Below are 24,790 nucleotides of genomic sequence, written 5' to 3' on the forward strand. Positions count from 1 at the left end.
CTTTGTTTCCCTTGCCCGGGGAGATATGCTCATGAAGAAGTTGCTCATGTTTATGTCCAAGAGACTTTTGCCTATGATTTTTTCTAGGAGTTTTATGGTTTCATGACTTACATTCAGGTCTTTGATCCACATCGAGTTTACTTTTGTGTATGGGGTTAGACAATGATCCAATTTCATTCTCTTACATGTAGTTGTCCAATTTTGCCAACACCAGCTGTTAAAGAGGCTGTCATTTCCCCACTGTACATCCATGGCTCCTTTATTGTATATTAATTGACCATATATGTTTGGATTAATATCTGGCTCTCTATTCTGTTCCACTGGTCTATGGGCATGTTCTTGTGCCAGTACCAAATTGTCTTGATTACTGTGGCTTTGTAGTAGAGCTTCAAGTTGGGAAGCGAGATCCCCCTGCTTTATTCTTCCTTCTCAGGATTGCTTTGGCTATTCAGGGTCTTTTGTGGTTCCATATGAATTTTAGAACAATTTTTCCAGTTTGTTGAAGAATGCGGTTGGTATTTTGAAGGAGATTGCATTGAATCTGTAGATTGCTTTAGGCAGGATGGCCATTTTGACAATATTAATTCTTCCTAGCCAAGAGCATGGGATGAATTTCCATTTGTTAGTGTCCTCTTCAATTTCTCTTAAGACTGTCTTGTAGTTTTCAGAGCATAGGTCTTTCACTTCCTTGGTTAGGTTTATTCCTAGGTATTTTTTTAAATGCAATTGTGAATGAAATTGCTTTCCTGAATTCTCTTTCTGCTAGTTCATCATTAGTGAATAGGAATGCAAAATATTTCTGTGTTAATTTTGTATCCTGCAACTTTGCTGAATTCAGATATTAGTTCTAGTCATTTTATTAGAGTGGATTCCTTAGGGTTTTTTATGTACAATATCATGTCATCTGCAAATAGTGACAGTTTGACTTCTTCCTTACCAATCTGGATGTCTTGTATTTCTTTGTGTTGTCTGATTGCTGTGGCTAGGATCTCCAGTACTATGTTGAATAAAAGTGGGTAGAATAGGCATCCCTTGCTTATCCCCAGTCTTAGGGGAAAAGCTTTCAGCTTCTCACTGTTAAGTATGATGTTGGCTGTGTCATATATGGCCTTTATTATGTTGAGGTACTTGCCCTCTATACACTTTTTGTTGCCCTCTATACACTATACATTTTGTTGAGAGTTTTTATTATGAATGAGTGTTGAATTTTTTTGAATGCTTTTCAGCATCTATGGAGATGATCATGTGGTTTTTGTCCTTCTTTTTATTGATGGTGGTGTATGATGTTGATGGATTTTCAAGTGTTGCACCATCCTTCCATCCCTGAGATGAATCCCACTTGGTTATGGTGTATGATCCTCTTGATGTATTTTTTAATTCAGTTTGCTAATATTTTGTTGAGTATTTTTGCATCTATGTTCATCAGGGATATTGGTCTGTAATTTTCTTTTTTGTGGTGTCTTTGTCTGGTTTTGGTATTATAGTGATGTGGGCTTCATAGAATGAGTTTGGAAGTAGCCCCTCCTCTTCTATTTTTTGGAAAACTTTAAGGAGAATGGGTATTATGTATTCTCTAAATGTCTGATAAAATTCAGCGGTGAATCCATCTGGCCTGGGTGGTTTGTTTTTGGGCAGTTTTTTGATTACTGGTTCAATTTCTTTGTTGATAATTGTTCCATTTAGATTTTCTGTTTCTTCCTGGGTCAGTCTTAGAAGGTTGTATTTTTCTAGAAACTTGTCTATTTCTTCTACGTTATCCAGTTCGTTAGCATATAGATTTTCATAGTATTCTCTAATAATTCTTTGTATTTCTGTGGTGTCCCTTGTGATTTTTCCTTCCTCATTTCCGATTCTGTTTATGTGTGTAGAGTCTCTTTTTTTCTTTATAAGTCTGGCTACAGGTTTATCTATTTTGTTTATTTTCTCAAAGGACCAGCTCTTGGTTTCACTTTTTTTCTATTGTTTTATTATTCTCAATTTTATTTATTTCTGCTCTAATCTTTGTTATGACCCTCCTTCTACTGACTTTGGGCCTCATTTGTTCTTCTTTTTCCAGTTTCAATAATTGTGAATTTAGACTTTCTATCAATTTGGGATTGTTCTTCCTTCTTTAAATAGTCCTGGATTGCTATATACTTTCCTCTTAGAACTGCCTTTGCTGCATCCCACAGAAGTTGGGGCATTGCGCTGTTGTTTTCATTTATCTCCATATATTGCTTGACCTCTGTTTTAATTTGGTGATTGATCCACTGATTATTTAGGAGCATGTTGTTAAGCCTCCATGTGTTTGTGAGCCTTTTTGTTTTCTTTGTATAATTTATTTCTAGTTTTACACCTTTGTGATCTGAGAATTTGGTTGGTAGAATTTCAATCTTGTTGAATTCACTGAGGCTCTTTTGTGGCCTAGTATGTGGTCTATTCTGGAAAATGTTCCGTGTGCACTTGAGAAGAATGTGTGCCCTGCTGCTTTTGGGTGTAGAGTTCTGTACATGTCTGTTAGGTCCATCTGTTCTAGTGTGTTGTTCAGTGCCTCTGTATCCTTACTTATTTTTAGTCTGGTTGATCTGTCCTTTGGAGTGACTGGTGTGTTGAAGTCTCCTAAAATGAATGTGTTGTATTCTATTTCCTCCTTTAATTCTGTTAGTATTTGTTTCACATATGTAGGTGCTTCTGTGTTGGGTGCATATATATTTATAATGGTTATATCCTCTGGTTGGACTGACCCCTTTATCATTATGTAATGTCCTTCTTTTTTTAATTTAGTTTTTATTTATTATTTTTATTTTGGTATCATTAATTTACAATTACATGAAGGAATTGTGTTTACTAGGCTCCCCCCTTCACCAAGTCCCCCCCACATCCCCATTCACAGTCACTGTCCATCAACATAGTAAGATGATGTAAAATCACTACTTGTCACCAAGTTCACAGTCACTGTCCTTCAACATAGTAAGATGCTGTAAAATCACTACTTGTCTTCTCTGTGTTGCACAGCCCTCCCCGTGCCCCCCCAACATTATACATGCTAATCATAATGCCCCCTTTCTTTTCTTCCCGTCCTTATCCCTCCTTTCCCACCCGTCCTCCCCAGTCCCTTTCCCTTTGGTAACTATTAGTCCATTCTTGGGTTCTGTGCTTCTGCTGCTGCTTTGTTTCTTCAGTTTTCTTTTGTTCTTATACTCCACATATGAGTGAAATCAATGGGTACTTGTCTTTCTCCGCCTGGCTTATTTCACTGAGCATAATACCCTCTAGCTCCATCCATGTTGTTGTGAATGGTAGGATTTGTTTTTTTCTCATGGCTGAGTAATATTCCTTTGTGTATATGTACCACCTCTTCTTTATCCATTCATCCAGTGATGGACATTTAGGTTGCTTCCATATCTTGGCTATTGTAAATAGTGTAGCGATAAACATAGGGGTGCATCTGTCTTTTTCAAACTGGAGTGCTGCATTCTTAGGGTAAATTCCTAGAAGTGGAATTCCTGGATCAGATGGTATTTCTATTTTGAGCATTTTGAGGAACCTCCATACTGCTTTCCACAAAGGTTGAACTAATTTACATTCCCACCAGCAGTGTAGGAGGGTTCCCCTTTCTCCACAACCTTGCCAGCATTTGTTGTTATTTGTCTTTTGGATGGTAGCCATCCTTACTGGTGTGAGATGATATCTCATTGTGGTTTTAATTTGCATTTCTCTGATGACAAGCGATGTGGAGCATCTTTTCATGTGTCTGTTGGCCATCTGAATTTCTTCTTTAGAGAACTGTCTATTCAGCTCCTCTGCCCATTTTTTAATTGGATTATTTGCTTTTTGTTTGTTGAGGTGTGTGAGCTCTTTATATATTTTGGATGTCAAACCTTTATCAGATCTGTCATTTTCGAATATATTCTCCCATACTGTAGGATACCTTTTTGTTCTATTGATGGTGTCCTTTGCTGTACAGAAGCTTTTCAGCTTGATATAGTCCCATTTGTTCATTTTTGCATTTGATTCCCCTGCCCAGGGAGATATGTTCAAGAAGAGGTCACTCATGTTTATGTCTAAGAGATTTTTGCCTATGTTTTTTTCTAAGAGTTTTATGGTTTCATGACTTACATTCAAGTCTTTGATCCATTTCAAATTTACTTTTGTGTATGGGGATAGACAGTGATTCAGTTTCATTCTATTACATGTAGCTGTCCAGTTTTGCGAGCACCATCTGTTGAAGAGACTGTCATTTCCCCATTGTATGTCCATGGCCCCTTTATCGAATATTAGTTGACCATATATATTTGGGTTAATGTTTGGAGTCTCTATTCTGTTCCATTGGTCTGTGGCTCTGTTCTTGTGCCAGTACCAAATTGTCTTGATTACTATGACTTTGTAGTAGAGCTTGAAGTTGGGGAGTGAGATCCCCCCCACTTTATTCTTCCTTCTCAGGATTGCTTTATCTATTTGGGTCTTCGGTGTTTCCATATGAATTTTTGAACTATTTGTTCCAGTTCATTGAAGAAAGCTGTTGGTAATTTAATAGGGATTGCATCGAATCTGTATATTGCTTTGGGCACGATGGCCATTTTGACGATATTAATTCTTCCTAGCCAAGAGCATGGGATAAGTTTCCATTTGTTAGTGACCTCTTTAATTTCTCTTAAGAGTGTCTTATAGTTTTCAGGGTATAGGTCTTTTGCTTCCTTGGTTAGGTTTATTCCTAGGTATTTAATTTTTTTTGATGCTATTGTGAATGGAATTGTCTTCCTGATTTCTCTATTAGTTTATTGTTAGTGTATAGGAAAGCCACAGATTTCTGTGTGTTAATTTTGTATCCTGCAACTTTGCTGAATTCCGATATTAGTTCTAGTAGTTTTGGAGTGGAGTCTTTAGGGTTTTTTATGTACAATATCATGTCATCTGCAAATAGTGACAGTTTGACTTCTTTTTTACCAATCTGGATTCCTTTTATTTCTTTGTTTTGTCTAATGGCCATGACTAGGACCTCCAGTACTATGTTGAATAACAGTGGGGAGAGTGGGCATCCCTGTCTTGTTCCTGATCGCAGAGGAAAAGCTTTCAGCTTCTCGCTATTCAATATAATGTTGGCTGTGGGTTTTTCATAGATGGCCTTTATTATGTTGAGGTACTTGCCCTCTATACCCATTTTGTTGAGAGTTTTTATCATGAATGGATGTTGAATTTTATCGAATGCTTTTTCAGCATCTATGGAAATGATCATGTGGTTTTTGTCTTTCTTTTTGTTGATGTGGTGGATGATGTTGATGGATTTTCGAATGTTGTACCATCCTTGCATCCCTGGGATGAATCCCACTTGGTCATGGTGTACAATCCTCTTGATGTATTTTTGAATTCAGCTTGCTAATATTTTGTTGAGTATTTTTGCATCTATGTTCATCAGGGATATTGGTCTGTAGTTTTCTTTTTTGGTGGGGTCTTTGCCTGGTTTTGGTATTAGGGTGATGTTGGCTTCATAGAATGAGTTTGGGAGTATTCTATCCTCTTCTATTTTTTGGAAAACTTTAAGGAGAATGGGTATTATGTCTTCTCTGTATGTCTGATAAAATTCTGAGGTAAATCCGTCCAGCCTGGGGGTTTTGTTCTTTGGTAGTTTTTTGATTGCCACTTCAATTTCATTGCTGGTAATTGGTCTGTTTAAATTTTCTGTTTCTTTCTGGGTCAGTCTTGGAAGGTTGTAGTTTTCTAGGAAGTTGTCCATTTCTCCTAGGTTTCCCAGCTTGTTAGCATGTAGGTTTTCATAGTACTCTCTAATAATTCTTTGTATTTCTGTGGGGTCCGTCGTGATTTTTCCTTTCTTGTTTCTGTTCTGTTGATTTGTGTTGACTTTCTTTTCCTCTTAATAAGTCTGGCTAGAGGCTTATCTATTTTGTTTATTTTCTCAAAGAACCAGCTCTTGGTTTCATTGATTTTTTCTACTGTTTTATTCTTCTCAATTTTATTTATTTCTTCTCTCATCTTTATTATGTCCCTCCTTCTGCTGACCTTAGGCCTCATTTGTTCTTCTTTTTCCAATTTCGATAATTGTGACATTAGACCATTCATTTGGGATTGTTCTTCCTTCTTTACATATGCCTGGATTGCTATATACTTTCCTCTTAAGACTGCTTTTGCTGTATTACACAGTAGTTGGGGCTTTGTGTTGTTGTCATTTGTTTCCATATATTGCTGGATCTCCATTTTGATTTGGTCATTGATCCATTGATTATTTAGGAGCATGTTGTTAAGCTCCATGTGTTTGTGAGCCTGTTTGCTTTCTTTGTACAGTTTATTTCTAGTTTTATGCCTTTGTGGTCTGAAAAGTTGGTTGGTAGGATTTCAATCTTTTTGAATTTACTGAGGCTCTTTTTGTGGCCTAGTATGTGGTCTATTCTGGAGAATGTTCCATTTGCACTTGAGAAGAATGTGTATCCTGTTGCTTTTGGATGTAGAGTTCTGTAGATGTCTATTAGATCCATCTGTTCTAGTGTGTTGTTCAGTGCTTCCGTGTCCTTACTTCTTTTCTGTCTGGTGGATCTGTCCTTTAGAGTGAGTGGTGTGTTGAAGTCTCCCAGAATGAATGCATTGCATTCTATTTTCTCCTTCAATTCTGTTAGTATTTGTTTCACATATGTCGGTGTTCCTGTATTGGGTGCATATATATTTATAATGGTTATATCCTCTTGTTGGACTGAGCCCTTTATCATTATGTAATGTCCTTCTTTATCTTTTGTTACTTTCTTTATTTTGAAGTCTATTTTGTCTGATACTAGTATTGCAACACCTGCTTTTTTCTCTGTTGTTTGCATGAAATATCTTTTTCCATCCCTTGACTTTAAGTCTGTGCATGTCTTTGGGTTTGAGGTGAGTCTCTTGTAAGCAGCATATAGATGGGTCTTGCTTTTTTATCCATTCTATTACTCTGTGTCTTTTGATGGGTTCATTCAGTCCATTTACATTTAGGGTGATTATTGAAAGGTATGTACTTATTGCCATTGCAGGCTTTAAGTTTGTGGTTACCAAAGGTTCAAGGTTAGCTTCTGTACTATCTTACTGTCTAACTTAGCTTGCTTATTGAGCTGTTATATACACTGTCTGGAGATTCTTTTCTTCTCTCCCTTCTTATTCCTCCTCCTCCCTTCTTCATATGTTGGGTGTTTTGTTCTGTGCTCTTTTTAGGAGTGCTCCCATCTAGAGCAGTCCCTGTAGGATGCCCTGTAGAGGTGGTTTGTGGGAGGCAAATTCCCTCAACTTTTGCTTGTCTGGGAATTGTTTAATCCCTCCTTCATATTTAAATGATATTCGTGCTGGATACAGTAGTCTTGGTTCAAGGCCCTTCTCTTTCATTGCATTAAGTATATCATGCCATTCTCTTCTGGCCTGTAGGGTTTCTGTTGTGAAGTTTCATGATAGCCTGATGGGTTTTCCTTTGTAGGTGACCTTTTTTTTCTCTCTGGCTGCCTTTAATACTTTGTCCTTGTCTTTGATCTTTGCCATTTTAATTATTATGTGTCTTGGTGTTGCCCTCCTTGGACCCCTTGTCATGGGAGTTCTGTGTACCTCTGTGATCTGAGAGGCCATTTTCTCCCCTAGTTTGGGGAAGTTTTCAGCAATTATTTCTTCAAAGACACTTTCTATCCCTTTTTCTCTCTCTTCTTCTGTTACCCCTATAATGTGGATATTGTTCCATTTCAATTGGTCACTCTGTTCTCTTAAAGTTGTTTCATTCCTGGAGATCCTTTTATCTCTCTCTGCATCAGCTTCTCTGTGTTCCTGTTGTCTGTTTTCTAGTCCATTAATGGTCTCTTGCATCTCATCCATTATGTTTTGAAGTCCTTCCAGAGCTTGTTTTATTTCTGTATTCTCCCTCCTTAGTTCTTGCGTATTTCTCTGCATGTCCATCAGCATGGTTATGACTTTTGCTTTGAATTCTTTTTCAGGAAGACTGGTTAAATCTATCTCCCTGGGTTCCTTTTCAGGGGAAGATGTAGAAGATGTCGAAGCTGTCTGTGTTAGTCTTGTCTGGATCAAATTTTTTTGCCTTTTCATGTTGATAGGTGCAGTGGTGAGCTATTGACTTTCTGTCAGCTGGGAGAGCTAAGGCTTTCCACTTGCTCCTGGCCTCTTTACTGGGACAACTGCGACCCCTAGGGGCTTGTGTTGGGCAATTGCATGTAGATTGGGTCTCTGTATCTTGCCCGGCCGGTATGGAAGAAGCTCCCTTGCTCTGGGCGTGGCCCACCTCAGGCTGCTGCTCTGCTATGGCGGGGCCCCGGAGGGGTAATGGACAGGGGTGCTGTTTGGTTGTTTACCTCTGTGAGGGGTCTCAGAGCTGTTGCCCAGGGGGTTAGTGTACCCAGAGTTCCCTGGAATTTCCAGCTGCTGGACTGTGACCCAGGATGCTTCCGTCCAGCTGTGGCGTCCCTGTCCCTTTAAGACTTTCAAGAAGCACTCGCTTTTCTTCGTCACAGGGGCACCAGCTTCGGGACCTGCTCACAGGTCTTGCTGTCCTGTTTCCCTAGTTTCTAGCACTCCATGCATGCACTGTGTCTGCGCTCTGGTGCAGATGGCTGGGGCTGGGTGTTTAGCAGTAGTGGGCTCCCTCTCCCTTCCCACTCTGACTCCTCTCCTCCCGCCGGGAGCTGGATTGAGGGGCGCTCGGGTCCCGCCTGGCCAGGGCTTGTATCTTACCCCTTTCACCAGATGCTGGGTTCTCGCAGGTGTGGATGTAGTCTGGCTGTTGTCCTGTGTCTTCTGGTCTCTCTTTTAGGATTAGTTGTATTTGTTGTATTTTCAAAAATATATATGTTTTTGGGAGGAGATTCCCACTGTCCTACTCATGCCACCATCTTGGCTCCCTCTATGTAGTGTCCTTCTTTATCTCTTGTTACTTTCTTTGTTTTGAAGTCTGTTTTGTCTGATACAAGTACTGCAACATCTGCTTTTTTCTCCCTACTGTTTGCATGAAATATGTTTTTCCATCCCTTCACTTTTAGTGTATGTATGTTTTTGGGTTTGAGGTGAGTCTCTATTAAGCAGTATATAGATGGGTCTTGCTTTCTTATCCATTCTATTGCTCTGTGTCTTTTGATTGGTGCATTCAGTCCATTTACATTTAGGGTGATTATTGATAGATATGTACTTACTGCCATTGCAGGCTTTGGATTCATGGTTACCAGAGGTTCAAGGGTAGCTTCTTTACTATCTAACCGTCTAACTTAACTCACTTATTATGCTATTATAAACACAGTCTGATGATTCTTTCTCTCCCTTGTTATTCCTCCTCTACTCTTTATATGTTAGGTGTTTTATTCTGTACTCTTTGTGTTTCCCTTGACTGATTTCGGGGATTGCTTATTTTATTTTGCTTTTAGTTAGTATTTGGTTGGTGTACTTTCTTTGCTGTCGTTTTATTTCCTCTGGTGACATCTACTTAGCCTTAGGAGCACATCCATCTAGAGAAGTCCCTTTAAAATACATTGTGGAGATGGTTTATAGGAGGTAAATTCCCTCAACTTTTGCTTAACTGGAAATTGTTTAATCCTTCCTTCAAATTTAAATGATAATCTTGCTGGATACAGTATTCTTGGTTAGGGGCTCTTCTGTTTCATTGCATTGAATGTATCATGCCATTTCTTTCTGCCCTGTAAGTTTCTGCTGAGAAGTCTGATGATAGCCTGATGTGTTTTCCTTTGTAGGTGATCTTTTTTCTCTCTCTGGCTGCTTTTAATACTCTGTCCTTGTAAAAAAATTTTTTTACCATTTTAATTATTATATGTCTTGGTGTTGTCCTCCTTGGGTTCCTTTTGTTGGGAGATCTGTGGACTTCCATTGTCTGAGATACTATTTCGTCTTCCAAAATGGGAAGTTTTCAGCAATTATTTCTTCAGACACTTTCTATCCCTTTCTCTCTCTCTCTCTCTTCTTCTGGTACCCCTATAATGTGAATATTGTTCTGTTTGGATTGGTTACACAATTCTCTTAATATTTTTTCATTCCTAGAGATCCTTTTAACTCTCTCTGCCTCAGCTTCTCTGTATTTCTGTTCTGTTTTCTATTCCATTAACAGTCTCTTCCACCTCATCCAGTCTGCTCTTAAATCCGTCCATTGTTCACCTCATTTCTGTTGTCTCCCTCCATAATTCATTCCTTAGCTCTTGCATATTTCTCTGTTCCTCCATCAGCATGCTTATTACTTTTATTTTGAGTTCTTTCTCAGGAAGATTGGTGATTTCAGTCTCACCAGGCCCTCTTTCTGATGTTTGAGGGATTTTAGACTGAACAAGGTTATTCTGCCTTTTCATGGTGATGGGAGTGGTCGCCAGTGAGTGGTGCATGTGTCAGCTGGAAGAACAAAGGCCCTTCTTGCTTGCTGATTGCCTTGCCTGTCTCTGCTGCCTGTGCCGGTCAACCACACACAGGGAGCAGCCTCTGGGTTAATCTCCTGAGCTGCCATGGGTGGGGTGGCCATGGGATGGCCTAGGGCACTGGCAGGGGTTGCAGGGAAGCAGTGCATGTTTGTCGCAAGAACAGAGCCTCTTTGTGCCTTCTGGACTCTGCCAGTCTCTGCTGTCTGTGTTGGTAAACTGCACGCTGGGGGCAGCCTCTGGGTTTGTGCCAGTTAGCTGTGCACAGTGAGAAGCCTCTGTGTGGTTGCTGTGGGCGGTGCCTCTCTCCCCAGCTGTTCCACAGCAATGGCAGGTCAGCTGGTTTGATTGCAGTGCTTGTGGTGGGGAGGGAATGAATGACAGGTTGCGTATCACCACGAGGGGCTTCGGAGCTGTGTTGCCACCCAGGGGGTTAGGGCACTTGAAGTTCCTTAAAGTTCTCAGCCTGCTGGGCTGAGTGTGCGAGGACGATTTTGTCCACCTGTTAAACCCTTGTCCCTTTAAGACTTTTAAAGTGCCCGCTTTTCTTTTGTCCCAGGGCAGCCGGCTTTGGGGACTTGTTTGCAGTCTTAGTCTCAGATTTTGCTTTTCCATTCCTCTAATATCCAGTACACAATGCAATATGTGTCTGTGCTCCCGGTGCATATTACTAGGGCTGGTTATTTAGCAGTCCTGTGCTTACGCTTCCTCCCCACTCTCATTCTTTTCCTCCTGCTGGTGAGCTGGGGTAGGGGGAGTGCTTGAGTCCCGCCAGGTCACAACTTTGTATCTTACCCTTTTCATGAGATGCTGAGTTCTTGCAGATGTAGATATAGCCTGCCTGTTGTACTGTATCTTCTGGTCTTTCTTTTATGAATAGTTGTATTTCCTGTATTTTCAAAATATATGTGGTTTTGGGAGAATATTTCTACCACCCTACTCAAGCCGCCATATTGAGAATCTCTCTGGCATATGAATTCTTTATATATTTTGGATGTTAACTCCTTATCAGATAAATCATTGGCAAATATATTCTCCCATACTGTAGGATGCCTTTTTGTTCTGCTAATGGTGTCCTTTGCTCTACAGAAGCTTTTGAGTTTGATGTAGTCCCACTTGTTCATTTTTTATTGTGTTTCCCTTTCCCTAGGGGGTATATTCAGGAACATGTTGCTTGTGTTTATATTTAAGATTTTTGCCTGTTTTCTTTTAAGAGTTTTATGGTTTCATGACTTACATTCAGGTCTTTGATCCATTTTGAGTTTACTTTTGTGTACAGAGTTAGAAAATAATCCAGTTTCATTCTCTTACATGTAGTTGTCCAGTTTTGCCAACACCAGTTGTTGAAAAGGCTGTCATTTCTCCACTGTATATTCATGGCTTCCTTATCATATATTAATTGGCCATATGTGTGTGGGTTTATATCTGGGTTCTCTATTCTGTTCCATTGATCTATGGGTCTCTTCTTGTGCCAGTACCAAATAGTTTTCATTACTGTGGCTTTGTAGTAAAGCTTGAAGTCAGGGAATATAATCTCCCCAGCTTTGCTCTTCTTTCTCAGGATTGCTTTGGCTAGTTGGGGTCTTTTGTGGTTCCTTATGAATTTTAGAAATATTTGTTCTAGTTTGTTGAAGAATGCTGTTGGTATTTTGATGGGGAATGCAGTAAATCTGTAGATTGCTTTAGGCAGGATGGCCATTTTGACAATATTAATTCTTCCTATCCAGAAGCACGTGACAGATTTCCACCTTCTGGTGTCTTTTTAAATTTCTCTCCTGAGTGTCTTGTAGTTTTCAGAATAAAAGTCTTTCACCTCCTTGGTTAGGTTTAGTTCTGGGTATTTTATTATTTTAGATGCAATTGTAGATAGAGTTATTTTCCTGAGTTCTCTTTCTGGCAATTTGTTGTTAGTATATTGGAATGCAACAGATTTCTGTTTACTAAGTTTGTATTGGGCAACCTTGCTGAATCCATTATTCATTCTAATAGTTTTTTGGTGGAGTCTTTAGGGTTTTCTAAGTAGAGTATCATGTTGTCTGGAAACAATGACAGTTTAACTTCTTCCTTACCAATCTCGATGCGTTTTATCTCTTTGTGTTGTTTGATTTCCATGACTAGAACCTCCAGTGCTATGCTGAATAAAAGTAGTGAGAGTTAGCATCATTGTCTTGTTCCTGATCTTAGAGGAAAAACTTTCAGTTTTTCACTGTTAGTATGATGTTGCCTGTGGGGTTGTCATATATGGTCTTTATTACGTTGAGGTAAATATCCTCTATGCCCATTTTGTTGGGAGTTGTTTCATGAATGGATGTTGCATTTTATCAAATGTTTTTTCTGCATCTATTGAGATGATCATGTGAGTTTTGTCCTTTTTGTTGATGTGATGTATGATATTGACTGTTTTATGATTTTTTTAAGTTCTTACACAAGTTTTATTAAATAGATACTATCTTATAATGGATTTAAAAAAATTTGTAGCTCAATACTATTGTCAGTGGGTTTTTTTGGTATCATTAATATACTACATGAGCAACATTGTGATTACTAGATTACCCCCATTATCAAGTCCCCACTACATACCCCATTACAGTCACTGTCCATCAGCATAGTAAGATGCTTTAGAATCAGTACTTGTCTTCTCTGTGTGATTTATGAATATTATACCATCCTTGCATCCCTGGAATAAATCCTACTTGGTTATGATGGATGATCTTTTTGATGTATTTTTTATTTCAGTTTGCTAATATTTTATTGAGTATTTTTGCATCTATGTTCATCAGGGATATTGGTCTGTAATTTTCTTTTTTTTTTTGGTTTCTTTGCCTGGTTTTGGTATTAGAGTGATTCTGGCCTCAGAATGAGTTTGGAAGTATTCCCTCCTCTTCTACTTTTTGGAAAACTTTAAGGAGGATGGGTGTTATGTCTTCTCTAAATGTTTGATAAAATTCAGCAATGAAACCATCTGGTTCAGGGATTTTGTTCTTAGGTAGTTTTTTATTACCAATTTAATTTCATTGCTGGTAATTGGTCTGTTCAGATTTTGTGTTTCTTCCTGGGTCAGTCTTGGAAGGTTGTATTTTTCTAGAAAGTTTCCATTTCTTCTAAAATATACAATTTTTATCACGTAATTTTTCATAGTATTCTCTAATAATTCCTCATATTTCTGTGGTGTCCATAGTGATTTTTCCTTTCTTATTTCTTATTCTGTTTATGTGTGTACATTCTTTTTTTCTTGATAAGTCTGGCTAGGGATTTGTATATTTTATTTTCTCAAAGAAGCAGTTCCTCGTTTCATTGATTCTATTGTTTTATTCCTCTCAATTTTTACTTATGCTCTGATCTTTGTTATGTCCCTTCTTCTACTGACTTTGGGAATCATTTGTTCTTTTTCTATTTTCTTTAATTATGAGTTTAGACTGTTTATTTGAGATTGTTCTTGCCTCTTAAGCCTGTATTACTATGTACTTTCCTCTTAGAACTGCTTTTGCTGCATCCCACAGGTTTTGGGCTGTTGAATTGTTGTTGTCATTTGTCTCCATATATTGCTTGATCTCTGTTTTAATTTGGTCATTGATGCATTGATTACTTAGGAGCAGTTGTTAAGCCTCCATGTGTTTGTAGGCTTTTTTGTTTTCTTTGTGTTATTTATTTTTAGTTTCATATCATTGTAGTCTAAGAATCTGCTTGATACAATTTCAATCTTTTTAATTTATTGAGGCTCTTTTTGTGGCCTAGTATGTGATCTATTCTGGAAAATGTTCCATGTACACTTGAGAAGAATGTTTATCCTACTGTTTTGGGGTGGAATGTTCTGTAGATGTCTGTTAGGTCCATCTGTTATAATGTATTGTTCAGTGCCTTTGTTTCCTTAGTATTTTCTATCTGGTTGATCTATTGGTGTAAGTGGTATGTTAAAGTCTCCTAAAATGACTGTTGCAGTCTATTTCCCCCTTAAATTCTGTTAGTATCTGTTTTACATATTTAGGTGCTTCGATATTGGGTGCACAGATATTTATAATGGTTATATCCTCTTATTGGATTGACCCCTTTATCATTATGTAATGTCCTTCTTTGTCTCTTGTTACTTTGTTTTGAAATCTATTTTGTCTGATATAAGTACTGCTACTTCTGCTTTTTGCTCCCTATTATTTGCTTAAGTATCTTTTTCCATTCCTTCACTTTTAATCTGTGTGTGTCTCTGGGTCTGAAATGAGTCTCTTATAGGCAGCATATAGATGGGTCTTGTTTGTTAATCCATTCTGCCATATGAATTTTGATTGGTGCATTCAGTCCATTTATATTTAAGGTGATTATTGATAGATATTGACTTATTGCCATTGTAGGCTTTAGATTTGTGGTTACCAAAGGTTCAAGGACAGCTTCCTTACTATCTAATAGTCTATTTTAAATCGCTGATTACTCTATTTCAAACACAATCTAAAGGTACTTCCCCTGTCCTTTTCTTCTTCCTCCTCCATACTTTATATATTAGGTGTCATATTCTGCACTTTTTTTGTATCCCTTATTGATTTTATGCATAGTTTATTTAATTTTATACTTGCTTGGTGATTAATTGGTCTACCTCCTTTACAGTGGGTTTATTTCCTCTGGTGACAGCTATTTAGTCTTAGGAACATTTCCATCTAGAGCAGTTACTTTAATATATCCTATAGGGTTTGCTTAATGGTGGTGAATTCCTTCAACTTTTATCTGAGAATTGTTTAATCCCTAATTCAAATATAAATAATAATCTTGCCAGGTAGAGTATTCTTGTTTTGAGGCTCTTCTGTTTCATTACATTAAATATATCATGCCATTCCTTTCTGACCTGCAAAGTTTCTGCTGAGAAGTCTGATGATAGTCTGATGGGGTTTCCTTTATAAGCAATCTTTTTTTTCTCTCTCTGGCTCCTTTCAATAATACTCTCTCCTTGTCCTTGATCTTAGCCATTTTAATTATTTTATGTCTTAGTATTGTCTTTCTAGGGTTCTTTTTGTTGGGAGATCTCTAGGCTTCCTTGACCTGAGTGTCTATTTCCTTCCACAGACTGGGGAAGTTTTCAACATTTCTTCAAAGAGACATTCTATTCCTTTGTCTCTCTCTTCTTCTTCTTCTGGTATGCCTATGATGCAAATATTGTTCTGTTTAGATTGGTCACACAGCTTTCTTATTATTCTTTCATTCCTAGACATCTGTTTTTCTCTGTATTTCAGCTTCATTGTTTTCTTACTCCCTAATTTCCAGATAACATACAACATCTTCAACCTGTGTAAGCCTGCTATTGATTCCCTCCACTGTATTTTTCATTTCAGATACTGTATTCTTCAGCTCTGTGTGACTTTTTTGGAGGCCTTCTATCTTTTTTGTTGAGGTCTTCCCTGAGATCTTGAATACTTTTCTATAGATCCATGAGCATGTTTATGACTTTTACCTTGAAGCCTTTGTGTGTGTGTGTGTGTGTTTCTCCTATGGAGTAATACCTTTGTGTAGGAGGCACCATCTAGTGCCCAGAAGCTCAATTTCTTATGCTGGAGCCCCAGTTGTTGGTGTGAAGCAGGAGGAGCAGCTGTATGGCTTGTAGTGATCTGATTTCAGATGGGCTGTGTGGGCCATCAGCTGATCATGCCAGCAGGAAGAATACTCAGAGCTGCGCCACTGTAGTTGCTGTGGGTAAAGCCGCCCCAACCCAGCTTGCAGGAATGGCAGGGGCCACAGGTGAGTGGGACAGGCACGTGCCAGGAGGAAGAAGCTCCTGGGATTGGCTCCTACAGTACTTATGTAGCTGGGCCAAAATAGGGCTGAGAAGCTCCCTCTGCCTTCCTGGCTGCAATGCCTGCCTCCATTGCTGGGTCAAGTGGGCTACATGCACAGGGGAGAGCTTTGGTGTTGCACTGCTGTTGCTGCTGTGGGCAGTCGCCCTCCATCCAGCCTGCTGCAATGGCGGGTGCTGCTGGTGAGCCAGACTGGTGCCTGCTGAGATGAAAGAGTTCCTGGGGCTGGCTTCCACATGCAGTCCCCTGGCTAGCCTGAAACAAGGCTGAGAAAGTCGGGAGGGAGAAATTCTGATTTTACTGCCAGCTGGCAGGCCATGCATCACAAGAAGTGGCTTAGGGACTGCATTGCCAGTGAGAGTGATAGAAGCTCCTAAGAGTTCCTAACCTGTTCGGCTGAGGGCAGGTTGAATGGGTATTGTCCACCTGACCTAAGCAGAGAGCACTGTGTAACCCTTGCCCCTCTGGGGCCCCCCTTGCTGCTGGGAAGTCTTTCAAACTGCCCACTTTGTTTTTTTCTCAGGGGGTCTGGTAGAGCATGCCTATTCTCCACAAGCGGCTGGCATCTCAGCCTCCCCAAGGGTTCCATCTGTCTCTGTTGTCCAGCCCCACTAATCACCAGAATACCATGTAATGTGGGTACATGTTCCCAGAGCAGATCTCCAGAGCCAGGTGTTCAGCAGTCCTGGGCTTCTAATCCCTCCCAGCTCCATTCCTTTTCCTCCTGCCTGTGGGCTACAGTTGGGGGAGGGCTTGAGTCCTGCTGGATGACGGATTTGCCACTTTACCCTTTTCTGTAGGGTCTTCTCTTCTTCCCCAGATGTAGGTAGTCAGTTCTGCAGTCTTCAGGTCATTTTCAGGTTTGGTTGTATTTGCTGTATATTTGTGTTCTATGTGCTTTTGGGAGGTGGTTTTTGCCTTGCCTTCTTAGTCTGCATATTTTTCCCAGAATCCCCTGTGGTTTTCTTTTTAACATATACAACTCAGGAATAGCCATATGGAAGAGATGCATAGGGCAAGGAATGGGGAAGGATGCAGAGCTTCCATACCCTCTCCAGGCATGGTACCCTCAGATCACCAGCATGTGTTCACCAACATGGAAGTTCTCTGAACTCTGTGATTCAGGGATTTTTATGGAGGCTTAATTACCCAGGCATGATTGATTAAATCACTGGCCATTAGTTCAACCTCCACCTCCCCTCCCCTTCCCAGAAGTAAGAGGATAGGAATGAAAATTCCAACCCTCTAATCCTGGTTGGTTCTCCTGGCAACAAGCTCTCATCCTCAGGGGGTTTCAAAAAAATTATCTCATTAGTATAAACTCAGGTGTGGTTGAAAGGGGCTTCTTATGAATAACAAAAGATACCTTTATCATTCCTAACACTTAGAAAATTCCAAGGGTTTTAGGAGCAATGTGCCAGGAAAGAGACAAGTAACAAATATATATTTCTTATCACAATATCACAACAGAGATAACAAAAGAATTCATTAGTGAATGAGCAGTTGTCCTACTGCAGGAAAAAAAAGAGACTGATGGTTTTACAAAGATGGTAAAAGACCCTGGGATAGAATGTTGTGTTAAGTGAAAGAACAAACAGGAGAGTGATATTTCAGGGTGAAGCTGTCAGCCTGCGGACACTAGCATCATAAAAACCAAGGAGGAGCCATGGCTTAAGAAAGTTGTTATGCAATCCACCTGTACTCAGAAACGTGAGATGGTCTATTTGAGGGTAAAACAGGGTAATTGTTACTTGAACTAACATCTATCCTGGTATACACTTTTTCAAGGACTTTTGGTAAAAATTTGTGCATCATATTGTAGAAATTTCTCCTTAAACTGTTTTGCTCTTTGGAAGGGTCCAAGATTAGTCTCATATATTTACTAAATAATTTTTAGTATTATTATGGACTAGTTATGATACTGAGAAGGAAACAGTAACACCTGCAACACTTTCCTTCCCTCTAGAAGTCAGTCTATGATCTTCATGTTTCTTCTCCTCCCACCGAACTAGCTCTACCCACAATTTTTCACTATCTCAGTTAAGGACCACTTCATCTACCCTTCAAGTTGTTCAGACCCAGAAATGCCCACAAACTGCCTATGTGACTCCATTTTTCTCTCAAGCCCCACATTACTGCTCAGTAGTCATGTTCTTTCTTTCAGAACATAAACTGAATATGATAATTTCTTACCACTTCCATCACTGACACTCTGATCCAGGCCATCTTCATTTCTAGGTTATCATAACAGCCTCTTAATTTATCTCTTTTCTCATCATAGTTGATTCTCAACATGGCATAATCCTGCTTTGTGGCCTTTGTACTTGTTTTCTTGGCCTGGAATGTCCTTCTCATAGATATCTGTATAGCTTGCTCCTTCATTCCCTTTAAGTCTTTCCTTCTTTGCAGTGAGGCCTGCTCTGACTAACCCATTTAAATTCCCCAGGCATTCTCCATTTCCCCTATCCTAATTTAATTTACTTCATGCTCTGTATTCTAACATTATGTAATTTTAAAAATTGTGTTTATATTGTCTATCCCCCCAACCTTAAAATGCAAGCTTCACCTGGGCAGATGTTTTACCTGTTTTGTTCACTGCTATATCTTCACATCTAGGACAGTACATAGTATATGATTACAACTGATAAACATATGTTGAACTAATGAACAGTGGAGACATATTTAAGCATATTACAACACCATGGGCAAAGTGCTAATAGAAGAATGAAAAGTGCTGTTGATGAAATGGATAAATGATTGCCACACATGTTTTAACCTTTGTTTGGGTTGTTTCCTCATTTGGAATACCTGCCTTGATTGCCAGACTGTGTAAACCATACCAAGTCTTTAGGGATCATCTTGCAAGAGGCCTTCGTGGTGTACTCTCTCTCTCTCTCCTCTAACTACCACAGCACATGCTTAGATGCTCCCATGCACTTATTTAACACTACCTTGATCCAGAAACATTCATATTCTTGTCTTCTGCTTGTCTGCTAAATTATAAACTCCATAGAATCAGTGACTTCATATCTTTCATCTTTGAACATTCCATAGAATCTCATTCAGTACCTGTATAAAGGTCATAATAAATGCTTACTGTATAAATAAATGAATGAGTTAAACTGAAGGAATTATTTTTTTGTCCTTAATGTGCATTATCTGAAAACAATCTTATTTTATAAGATTATAAAAACCACTTATACTAGCTTTGCTAGTTAGGGAATGTGTCTCAAAATTTGGATTAAGATTAAAGTCACTGTAGCATCTTACAGATTCAGAGTGAATCTCCAAGGAGATGGTAATTCTTGAAGTGGTACATTTCTAGGTAAGATTGCTTTTAAGGTGAATGTGTAAGACATAAATACTGATTGTTCTCTTTTCAATAATTGTAAAAGAGAATAGAATTCAGACTTCATAAAAGTGTGTGCCACCTGGGGTGGCTGTCATTCCTTATAAGCAATTTTCAAGTCCAGGTTTTTTTCTCTAAGCACACACCTCCAAATTATAAAGACAGTGGAATCTAAGATTCTATTTACAAATAAGCCCTATAAATAACTTTCCACAATCTTCCAGAAGCATAAGAGATAACAGTTTCCTCCCACTTCCAAAAAAGCTATAGTATTTTAACAACTTATATTCAGTTTGAGACTTTGTACTTCTAAGACAATGGGATACCTTTAGGGGTGTTTCATAACTAACATAAAAGATCAAATGCTGCCATAGCTTAAATAGTTAATGTGTTTGGGGTTTTCAACTAAGCTGGAGTCAGGCAAACAATGTCTACTCTCAATGTGTAATTCCTGTTCATTTTTTATTCCTTTCTCTGTCTCTGCCCCTCTTGCACATAATAGCACCGGTTAGCTCTATTCACTTTTACCTCCAGTAAAGAGCCCTCTTTTAAAAGAACTATGGCTGCCTCATACGCTTGTACCAGCAATAACCCTGATTACACTTAAATCCATTGTACCAGATCTACCTATCCTAAGATGATAGTCTTCAAGAAAATGTGTAATTTAATTTGTAATCTATTATGATAGACTTAGATTATCCTTCCCCAAAAGAATATTCATAATAAAGGATTCCTTGCAGTTCAAGTATTTATATATGAAAAACTTAATTTCTGATCCTGCAAGAAACCATTTCAAATCATTGCTTTAGAAATAATTTTTAATTTGTAGTCGTAATAAATCTAATAAACAATTACATTTGACTAGCACTTTACTATTTTCAGTTATTCTCATTTGCATATGAGGAAAAATTATGATTCAGAGAAGTAAAGGTCAAGTTTTATCTGTAGAAAAAGGACTCAACCTCTACTCTCATGATTTCACATCTCATGATTTCTCTAGAATATTACAATGCGTTCTACCAGCATATCACAGATCAAATATATTCAGTGGAAATGATGGCAGTACACTCAATTCTTGGTAGAGGGTGGAAAATAAAACCTAAGAACCATATATATTTGCTTTCCCTAAGTCCAATTTCCCTTTTAACAATGTAAAACACTAGGAAGCTGCCAATACCTAGAATAATTCTTGTAGAAGTCGGTTAAAGTAAGGGCTTAAGCCCCAACCTGAATACCACCATTGCCAAACAGTTCTGCTGGACTATCGACAATTTGTGGTCGGTACTTAGTTTCACTAGGCTGCAACTCCTTAACACAGGGCTGTGTCTGCCTTCTTCACTTCATCCCCAGCTCCTGCAAGGGCCTGGCTTGTTCAATGTAAGTGAATGGATTCAAAACAGAACAAGTAAGCCCGACCAGGACCAGTGCTCTGGAAACGTCTGCGTCCTTCTGAGTCAGGACACCCACACACAGGCTTGTGCTCTGGGCTTTTCCCCTGCCAGGCGGCACCGGTGTGGCTGTCTGCAAGTCATTCAGCGTTTCTGTGCTCTTGTTTCCTCCTCTGTACAATGAAGCAAGACCCAAGTACCGCCTGAGCGACTGTGAATTTAAATGAGCCCATACTGGAAGGCAGGGGGCCCCACAGCAGTCTGTTTACTGGGAGGATGCTCCCCGCCAGACAAGACGACATTGCTCACTCTGCGCTGTAGGACGCCGCACCCGTTTTTAGTCATTAATTCATTGGCTCTCAAGGCCATTTTCCAGAGCCCACTTCTCCGCCTGGGGCGGTCACCCGCGCTTCCTAATCCTCACAGCGGACGCCTAGACCACCGTCCTCAAAAGCAGACATCCAAGAACGTCCTATTAACCATTAATTTGGTACTAGAATTCGGACGCCTCGTTTTCTCTAGAGGCTTGGGGTAGAACCTAACCTACGCGGGTCCGGCGACACTGGGACACCGGGTCCCGTGCTCCTCAGCCGAGGGAAGATACAGTCACGCCCGGCGCCGGCCGGCGCACACTGGGCCCACTGCGCCCGCGCGGGAACATCGTGCTCGGGCGTCCTCGGGCGCCTCGGGGCCCACTGCGCAGGCGCGGGAGCACACCCGGCGCCCGCCGGGGGGGGGTGGGGGAGGATCGGGTAAGGCTACCCGCTGGGCAGGGGTGCGCCGTCCAGGGCTTCTCCGCCTGGCCGGGACGCGGGTCTCCATCCCAGCCGCAGGCGCACGGATCAGCAAGGAGAGGGGTCCCGACCCCTCGGGCCCAGGGGCGGCCGCCAGCCCACCCCGAGGAGCGTCCGCGCCCTCCCTGCCCGCGGCGGGTCGCGCTGTACCTCGCCATACACCTGGCTCTGCTTTCTCATATAGACGTGGGGGAGCTCTGCTGAGGCGGCCAGCGAGTAGATGTTGCCGACAAACGGCAGCCCCGGCGGCCCCGGGGGGAAGCCCGACGGCCGCCTCTGCTTCAGCAGTTGGCGGACGCCCAGCGCGAAGAGCAGCAGGAAAAGCGCGCCCCCGAGCGCCGCTGCGCACGCCTCAGCTCCGCGAGGTTCCCACATGGCTCGGGTTCGGGACTGCGGCTGCGAATCCCCCCCTAGCTGGAGCTCATCCTCCACCCTCACCGCACTCTCATTGGCCCATACGCCGAGGTCCCACCCAAGATCCATGGCCATTGGCTGGCCGAACGTAGAGCCTTCGGGCAGACACAGACAGTTACCCCTGGCTTCAGGCAGGTACACTTGGCTTTGCCCAGCTCGGAGTCCTTAGGGCAGAGGCCGGTGCAACCCTTTGGATCTGGGCGTGGCTGTAAGCGAGAAGAGCCTGGCGAGGCACCAAGCCTGGAGGCCTATTCCAGGGTGTTGACATGAGGGCATTGCTGACTTGTCTGCACAGACTCACTTTCTCGGCTGGCTGGGTCCTGCCTGCCTTACTGCCAAGCCCTTCCTGAGGGTGTCATTTTTAGATACCAGGTCTATTTATCTCAGACTAAGAAATCTGGAGATATTATTAGCACTGCAGTCTTTAGCTGAACTGGATAATCTTCAGAATATCCACTAGAGAACTGACTCATTAATATAAAAAGAAAATCTAATTGGCCTTTGTTATTCATTGGTTCTTTCTTATAAAGCATTTGTGTGTGTGTATGTCAACCCCTTAAGAATTGTGATTATTAAATATTTAAGTAAACTGAGTTAATTACATATCTTTCCACCCTTCTCTGGTCTTCCCAACTGGTTACTTCCTTGCAACCACAAAGGACTTTCTGATCTGTAATTGTCCAGGGATAGTACTTCTTATTGAAGCTTTTTGCCTCCACTACTTAAAAGTAAGCAACTGACAGTCTATTTGGAAATTCCTATTTGGTATTTCTGTTTCATTCCTGTTTTCTGTTGGGCCGTTTCTTGCAATACAGAATCTACCAAGGCATGGGACTCTTCAGGCAGCTGCTCTTTGTGATTTAGCCGTGACAAGAGTGTTCTGATCCTCATTAACTTAAGGCTTATTTATACAACAAATACTTACTGAATGTCAATCAGGCAATGGGGTCCTAAGCAATGGAGATTCGTAGGTGAAAAGAGCAACAAAATCCTTATCTACCTATAATTTACATTCTTGTGAGAGGAAACAGTAATAAGTGTAAAACAATTTCAGATAATAATAAGCAAATGAAAATAAAGTGTGTTATAGAGAATTCCTGAGTATGGGGAGATGTTTTAGCAGGTGAGAGATGTCAACTAAGGTCTCTTTTTTAACGATGACATTTGAACTTAGATGGAATGATAAGGAGTTGTTAGTTTCCTACTGCTGCTTTAACAAGTTACCACAAACAGTGGCTTAAGAAAATACAAATTTGTTTATTGTCTTATAGGTCTTGAGCTCAGAAGTCCAATGTGGGTCATCCTAGGCTAAAAGCTAGGTGTTGGTAAGGCTGCATTCCTTCTAGAGGTTCTAGGGAAAAATCTGTTTTGTGGCCTTTTCTAGTTTCTAGAGGCTCCCCACATTCCTTGACTTGTGTCCCCATTCCTCCATCTTGAAAACTGGCAACATCAGGCTGAGTCTTCTCACACTGGATATCTCTGACTCTTATGCCTCCCTTTGCACATTCCATTTTGGGCATTCACAGTTGTCTCGCATCAGATCAAAATGGGAAGGAGTGAGAGTCAGAAGACATGCCTAGCCAAGCCATATTGGAGCCTGAGGCAAAAGAAAAAATCAATAATATTGATCTGGGCTTATTAAAAATGTGTTACCTTGTTCATCATGGATTTTTACATTAATTTTTATTTTAAGGTGTTGGATTAAAATATTGTCTTTGATTACTGGGCTTTTTGATGCACCCTTATATATATATATATTTTTTGAGAGGGTATCTCTCATATTTATTGATCAAATGGTTGTTAACAACAATAAAATTCTGTATAGGGGACTCAATGCACAATCATTAATCAACTCCAAGCCTAATTCTCAATAGTCTCCAATCTTCTGAAGCATAACAAACAAGTTCTTACATGGTGAACAAGTTCTTACATAGTGAGTAAGTTCTTACATGGTGAACAGTGCAAGGGCAGTCATATCACAGAAACTTTTGGTTTTGATCACGCATCATGAACTATAAACAATCAAGTCAGATATGATTATTCATTTGATTTGTATACTTGACTTATATGTGAATCCCACATTTCTCCCTTATTTTTTATTTTTTATTTTTTAAAAATAAAATGCTGAAGTGGTAGGTAGATGCAAGATAAAGGTAGAAAACATAATTTAGTGCTGTAAGAGGGCAAGTGTAGATGATCAATTGTGTGCCTATAGACTAAGTATTAATCTAAGCTAGACAAGGGCAACAAAACATCCATGGATGCAGAAGATTTCTCTCAAAACAGGAGGGGGCGAGGTTCTAAGCTTCACCTCTGTTGATCCCCAATTTCTCACCTGATGGCCCCTCTGCAACCGTGCCTGTCTTAGGTTGTTCCTCCCTTGAGGAATTTTACCTGTCTCTGGCTAACCAGCCATCTTCTGGGGCCATACAGGGAAATGTAAAGTTGGTAAGTGAGAGAGAAGCAATATTGTTTGAAAAGGTTAGCATTTTACTTCTTTGCAGATTTATGCCCTGTGGCTTCTATGCCCAGCATTTCTCCTGAGGTATCTTTACCACTTGGAAGAATTATGATACTCGGTAATTTTCAATATGAGGCACGAATTCTAGTAAAGGGCTGTAATTAGGAAGGAAGAAGAAAAGCTATAGAAGTAGCAGATGGAAGAAAACATGGGAAGATTGATTATTTCTTTGACATAACTTCTTGTAGAGTAACA

General features: G+C 40.2%; 1 protein-coding gene across 4 annotated transcripts in view; it reads right to left on the bottom strand.

Moving 5' to 3' along the window:
* LOC118928640 (vitamin D 25-hydroxylase) overlaps positions 1 to 22,054 on the bottom strand; it is a 43,604-nt gene extending 21,550 nt beyond the window's left edge. For 3 of the 4 annotated variants that reach the window (XM_057507415.1, XM_036918075.2, XM_036918074.2), the window contains exon 1: positions 21,811 to 22,054. In XM_057507415.1, the coding sequence (XP_057363398.1) occupies positions 21,811 to 22,035 (225 nt within the window). In that variant the 5' untranslated portion in view covers positions 22,036 to 22,054. The remainder of the gene's footprint in view (positions 1 to 21,810) is intronic. The other variant, XM_057507416.1, reaches the window with a different exon arrangement.
* Positions 22,055 to 24,790: the final 2,736 nt, after the last annotated feature.

The sequence above is a fragment of the Manis pentadactyla genome, chromosome 9 (assembly GCF_030020395.1).
Source record: "Manis pentadactyla isolate mManPen7 chromosome 9, mManPen7.hap1, whole genome shotgun sequence".
In the NCBI taxonomy this organism is placed as follows: domain Eukaryota; kingdom Metazoa; phylum Chordata; class Mammalia; order Pholidota; family Manidae; genus Manis; species Manis pentadactyla.